This window comes from Anomaloglossus baeobatrachus, chromosome 6 (assembly GCF_048569485.1).
Source record: "Anomaloglossus baeobatrachus isolate aAnoBae1 chromosome 6, aAnoBae1.hap1, whole genome shotgun sequence".
NCBI lineage: Eukaryota > Metazoa > Chordata > Amphibia > Anura > Aromobatidae > Anomaloglossus > Anomaloglossus baeobatrachus.
The window spans coordinates 374784714-374790713 of record NC_134358.1 but is presented as its reverse complement, the minus strand read 5'-3'; the positions used below and the strand labels follow the sequence as shown (position 1 = coordinate 374790713).

Here is a 6000-nt window from a genome sequence, read left to right as displayed (position 1 = left end):
GAACCCCAAACTTCCTCTGGTAGAGACAGTGCAAAAATTGCAACACAAGTAATGGGTAATGTCAGGTCTCGGCCAAACTGGAAGGATGAATCCCATTTCAATATTGATCAATTTTAGATTCCGTGGAATCCCAGAGAATGCTAACTGCCATAGTGTACAGTGCCTTGTGTAAAGCTTAGTATGAGTATAGTATGGGGGTGTTATTTAGAGTTTGACCCAGGACCTTTTAATCTTAAAGGGAATCTGTCAGCAATAGGGATGAGCGAACCCGAGGGTCGGTGTTTGTACCGAACACACTTTATTATAAAACAACACCACCAGAGTCCGAGTGCTTTACCTATGCAAACCACCCGCGCGAGTATCGTTGTGCCCAGGTACTCTCAGTGCTCAGCCTAGTGCGAGCCACATGCAGTGTTTGATCGGCTCTCACTGAGGATCACAACAGCATGATCCAGTGTAGTGTGCAGCAAAAAAAAAAAAAAAAACCACCGTTCCTCCCCCGGAAATGCTTTGTTTATGACTGCCTGCACATGGGTGGACTTTTTCAAAAGTCCGACTACACCCACCGAACCGAACTTCCACATGTCCGCTCACCTCTAGTCAGCAGGTTTTTGCTATCTCATCTAAGAGCAGTATGATGTAGGCAAAGAGACTCTGAATCCAACAATGTATCATTTAGATTACTGGGTGCAGCCGTTCTGACACAATCAGAATTTTTAGATTTAGTCATAAGCAGAGCTGAGAGAGCTGTCCCCACCCACACCAGGCTCTCCATAGAGATTGTACATTGTCAGTGAGGTGTCACACAGAGGATGGGTCGTGCCGGACTGCCCTGTGCGTGACATTGTAGTCTGAGCAATGATAAAGGTCCTGCTGCTTAAACAAACATAGCAAATATACAACAAATGGGGCTGTAACAAGACCGGCAGCCCTGAATTTTCTGTGTTAACCCTTGAAGCATGCTGGTTTCAGCTTACATAGCAAAAATCTGCTGACAGATTCCCTTTAATGCTTCAGCATACCAAGCCTGTTTAGATAATTGCATGCTTCCAACTTCATGGTATGTACTGGGTACAGCTATACTGGAAAATAAAAGTCCATAAAAAGCATGAATCTCATGGGTGAGTTTGGTGTGAAAGTTCTGAGTGCTCTGACATTAACCCCACTTAACATTTTTAGCATGGCTGGTACACTGACTGCACGCCAAATTGTCAGTGTCTGATCTCACATATGTTCTATTAACGGACTAGACATTTTCCAATATTTTGTAGAAGGCCTTCTCAGATGAGGGAGCCAAACCGGCTGACATTAAAAGGTTAAGAGCAGATTGTGCTTGCTCCGGTTTTGTTAGAGATTTCTGAGGCTGATGTTCCGATTGTCTCTCACATTTGGCCTATGTCGCAGTTTTCATCGGTGTGTTGTTATATAAAGCAAAATGTTCTGCTTGATGTAAACTAGACTCAGCAGTGTCCCCTGTGAAAATGACAGCGCTCTACAATCTAAATGTGCAATGGGAGAGGCCGTCAGGTCCTCCTCATCCGTGTACGTGAGGTGTATTGCAAGGCTTCCTATAGCAGCCCTCACTCCTAACATCACATCCTCTTTTCCTTCTCAGCTAAGTGTATATACTACTACAAGGACTAGTATTAGTGCGGAGAACAATGTGGATTTGGTTTTGAATGTTGACAACTTTGACCTGGAGTCAAGATTTGAAAGGTAAGAGCTAATAGTGTGAGTAAGTCATTGGTGTTGGTTTTATTTCTTGTAATTTATTGTATACTTACGTGGCTACCACACTAATCAATAGGAAGGGAAACCCCAAATTTCCCTCCGCAGGTGAAACGTTCCATTCAATTAATGACCATTAATATAATCTATCCAACTGCTAAGCCTAGTTAATATTAGGCTTCGGTGGGAGGCAGGGGTCGTCCTATTGAAACACTTTCTTTCTCTCATCCCATTTCACTTAAAGGGGAACCTGTCAGGTCCCATATGCATTCTGAGCTATAAGCAGGGTGATGTGTGGCCTAGTAACCCCCTTCCTACCCATCCCTGTGTTGTAATAGTGTGTAATATGAATGTATAAGGCTACATGCGCACGCTGCTTCTTTTTTCGTGTTCACAAACTGCAGCCAAAACTGCACCTTGTCAGAGAGAGCCTGGAAATGTCACAAAAAAATGTAGGTGCTTTTTTGATGCGTTTTTTGCTGCTTTTTTGGTGCATATTTTGGCTGCAGTTTTGTCAACAACTGTTTCATGTATTTTTCAGTTCAAAACAAGCCCATAAAGCTTGTTGAATTGAAAAAAAAAAAAATTAGAAATAAATAATTAAAAAAAAACTGGCGTGCGGTCCCCCCCCAATTTTAATGCCAGCCAGATAAAGCCATACGGCTGAAGGCTGGTATTCTCAGGATGGGGAGCTCCACGTTATGGGGAGCCCCCCACCCTAACAATATCAGTCAGCAGCCGCCCAGAATGGCCGCATCCATTAGATGCGACAGTTCTGGGGACTGTACCCGGCTCTTCCCGATTTGCCCTGGTGCGTTGGCAAATCGGGGTAATAAGGAGTTAATGGCAGCCCATAGCTGCCAATAACTCCTAGATTAATCATGTCAGGCGTCCTCCCCCGAGATTCCTTCCATGATTAATCTGTAAGTTACAGTAAATAAACACACACACACACGAAAAAATCCTTTATTAGAAATAAAAAACACTAACAAATTCCCTCATTACCAATTTATTAACCCCGACAAAGCCCTCCATGTCCGGCGTAATCCAGGATGGTCCAGCGTCGCTTCCAGCTCTGCTGCATGGAGGTGACCGGAAGCAGCAGCAGACACTGCCGCGCCTGTCACCTCCCATGCAGCAACTGAAGACAGCCGCAGCGATCAGCTGAGCTGTCACTGAGGTTACCCGCGGCCACCGCTGAATCCAGCGGTGGCCGCGAGTAACCTCAGTGACCGCTCAGCTGATCGCACTACTGCGTGGAGCTGACAGGAGCGTGGAGGACAGGATTATCAGCGGCGGCGGTGGCAGCGAGAGGGGTCCATCATCTCCCCTGTGCGTGCATGTTGGGGACAGCCGGTACTTCGGGGAACACGTGGAGGACGGGACTATCAGCGGCGGCAGCGAGAGGGAAAAATCAATGTTTTCAGCTGCCAATGTCCATCCCCCCTCTTGCTGCCGCCGCTGATAGTCCCGTCCTCCACATCATCTCCCCCTGTGCGTGCACGCTGGGGACAGCGGTACTTCGGGGAACACGTGGAGGACGGGACTATCAGCGGCGGCCGTGGCAGTGAGAGGGGGATGGACATTGGCAGCTGAAAACATTGATTTTTCCCTCTCGCTGCCGCCGCTGCTGATAGTCCCGTCCTCCACATCATCTCCCCTGGGGACAGCGGTACTTCGGGGAACACATGGAGGACGGGACGGGACCACTTGCCTGACCTCACTTCCTGACAAATCACCTGCGTTTTTGGTACTAAAAACAGGTAAAAGGCAGGTAAAATGCACCACTTTTGATTAGCATGCATTTTTCCTGCGTTTTTGATGCCCTCATTGATTTCAATGGGTGACAAATGTTGACAAAAACGCAGGAAGAATGAACATGCTGCATTTTTTTTTTGTCACAAACTTTTGACAAAAAAAACGCTGACAAACTGTAATGTGCGCATGACAAATCTGACTTCTCATAGACTTTACTGGGAAGTCAAATGTCAGAAAGTTCTGATGACAAAACTGCAGCCAAAAAAGCAGCAAAAAAGCAGGAAAAAAAGCAGCGTGCGCATGTAGCCTAAAAACGTTTTATAACTTACATGTTCCCTATGTAAATGATCAACGGGTGCAGTCCCCTGGGTGTCGCATCGCCTCGTGGGCGTTTGCATGCTTTCCATGGTATCACGCCCCTGTGGGCGTCAATCGTGATACCAAAGATTTACATGAGCGACGTCCTCGTCGCTCCTTCAGATCCCACACGTGCACAGTTCCATTCCCGCAGCCGTTATCCGGGTGCTTGCTTCTCGGCTTCAGACGCACTGCGCATGCTCAGAAGATTCCTGCAATTCGGACCATGCGCAGAGCAGAGAATCAAGCATCCAGATAACAGGGCTGCGGGAATGGTAACCGCGCATTCACTGGATCCCAAGGAGCGATGGGGACGATGCAAAGATCCACAGGGCGATGCGACACCCAGGGGACTAGAGACTCTGCTCATTTACATAGGGAACATCTAAGTAATAATACATCTATATATATAATTGCCTTATTCTGTCTGTCTGTCTGTCTGTCTCCAAAATTGTGTCCTTATGGTGACGCAAAGCTGATTGGCCGCTGGGCTCGCCATGGCCCCACCCCCCCGCACGGATTGGCCGCTCGCCCAGGCTCCGCCCGCACACGGATTGGCCGGCCGCTCGCCCAGGCTCCGCCCCCCCACGGATTGGCCTCTCGCCCCGGCACCCTGCAGCATTGGCAACTCGGCCACGCCCCGCCCCCCCTCACGCAATGCACGCTCGCTCTGGCCCCGCCCCCGCACGCATTCCCCGAACCGACACCGAGCCACGACTCCCAGGTGAGTACTGTACCCCCGGGAGCCCACATCAGCGTACGCCGCCAACCCAGCCGACACATACCCTCGCATTGCTGGGGTTGCCGCCGTATGCTGGTGTGGGCTCCCGTGCGAGCGGGGGACGGCATACGCTGGTAACCATGGTAGCATAGTTACCAGCGCATCAAGGTCCTGCAGTGGCGGAACATACACACACACACACATAACAACACACACACACATAACAACACACACACACACACACACACACACACATCAGATCACACTCACTCTCATACACACATCACATCGCATCCACACACTCACAACATCCTGGGATATCGCTTGCTTCTCGGCGGCGATACTGTGGAGTGACCTTTCAGGACCTGCCGGAGGATCACATGGCCAGAAGCATGTGGTATCTCCGGATGTTGTGAGTGTGAGCGCGTATGTGCGATATCTTCAGTGTGTGTGTGAGTGTATGCGATTGGATGTGTGTGAGTGTGTTCAGATGTGTGAGTGTGTGTGTGTATGCGATCAGATCTGTGAGTGTCGGCAGAGGAGCACGGCGTGCTGGGGGAGGCTGGGAGGAGAGAGGCTGATCCTGGGGAAGGCTGGGAGGGGGAGGCTGATGCTGGGGTAGGCTGATGCTGGGGGAGGCTGGGAGGGTGTAGGCTGATGCTGGGGTAGGCTGATGCTGGGGTAGGCTGATGCTGGGGGAGGCTGGGAGGGTGTAGGCTGATGCTGGGGGAGGCTGGGAGGAGAGAGGCTGATGCTGGGGGAGGCTGGGAGGGGGAGGCTGATGCTGGGGGAGGCTGGGAGGAGGGAGGCTGGGAGTAGAGAGGTTGATCCTGGGGAAGGCTGGGAGGGGGAGGCTGATGCTGGGGGAGGCTGGGAGGAGAGAGGCTGATGCTGCAGGAGGCTGGGAGGAGAGAGGCTGATGCTGGGGGAGACTGGGAGGAGAGAGGCTGAGGCTGGGAGGAGAGAGGCTGATGCTGGGGGAGGCTGGGAGGAGAGAGGCTGAGGCTGGGAGGCGAGAGGCTGATGCTGGGGGAGGCTGGGAGGAGAGAGGCTGAGGCTGGGAGGCGAGAGGCTGATGCTGGGGGAGGCTGGGAGGCGAGAGGCTGATGCTGGTGGAGGCTGGGAGGCGAGAGGCTGATGCTGGGGGAGGCTGGGAGGGGGAGGCTGATGCTGGGGGAGGCTGGGAGGGGGAGGCTGGGAGGGGGGAGGCTGAGAGAAGAGAGGCTGATGCTAGGGGAGGCTGAGGCTGGGAGGAGACAGGCTGATGCTGGGGACAGAGAGGCTGATGCTGGGGACAGAGAGGCTGATGCTGGGGACAGAGAGGCTGATGCTGGGGACAGAGAGGCTGATGCTGGGGACAGAGAGGCTGATGCTGGGGACAGAGAGGCTGATGCTGGGGACAGAGAGGCTGATGCTGGGAGGAGAGAGGCTGATGC

At 51.6% G+C, this 6000-nt stretch overlaps 1 protein-coding gene across 1 annotated transcript in view; it reads left to right on the top strand.

The window, feature by feature from the left end:
• The first annotated feature begins 1510 nt into the window (after nt 1-1510).
• Nucleotides 1511-6000, top strand: part of CLPTM1L (CLPTM1 like) — a 98808-nt gene continuing 94318 nt past the window's right edge. Inside the window, exon 1 of the mRNA XM_075316122.1 lies at nt 1511-1716. Coding sequence (XP_075172237.1) covers nt 1511-1716 — 206 coding nt within the window. The remainder of the gene's footprint in view (nt 1717-6000) is intronic.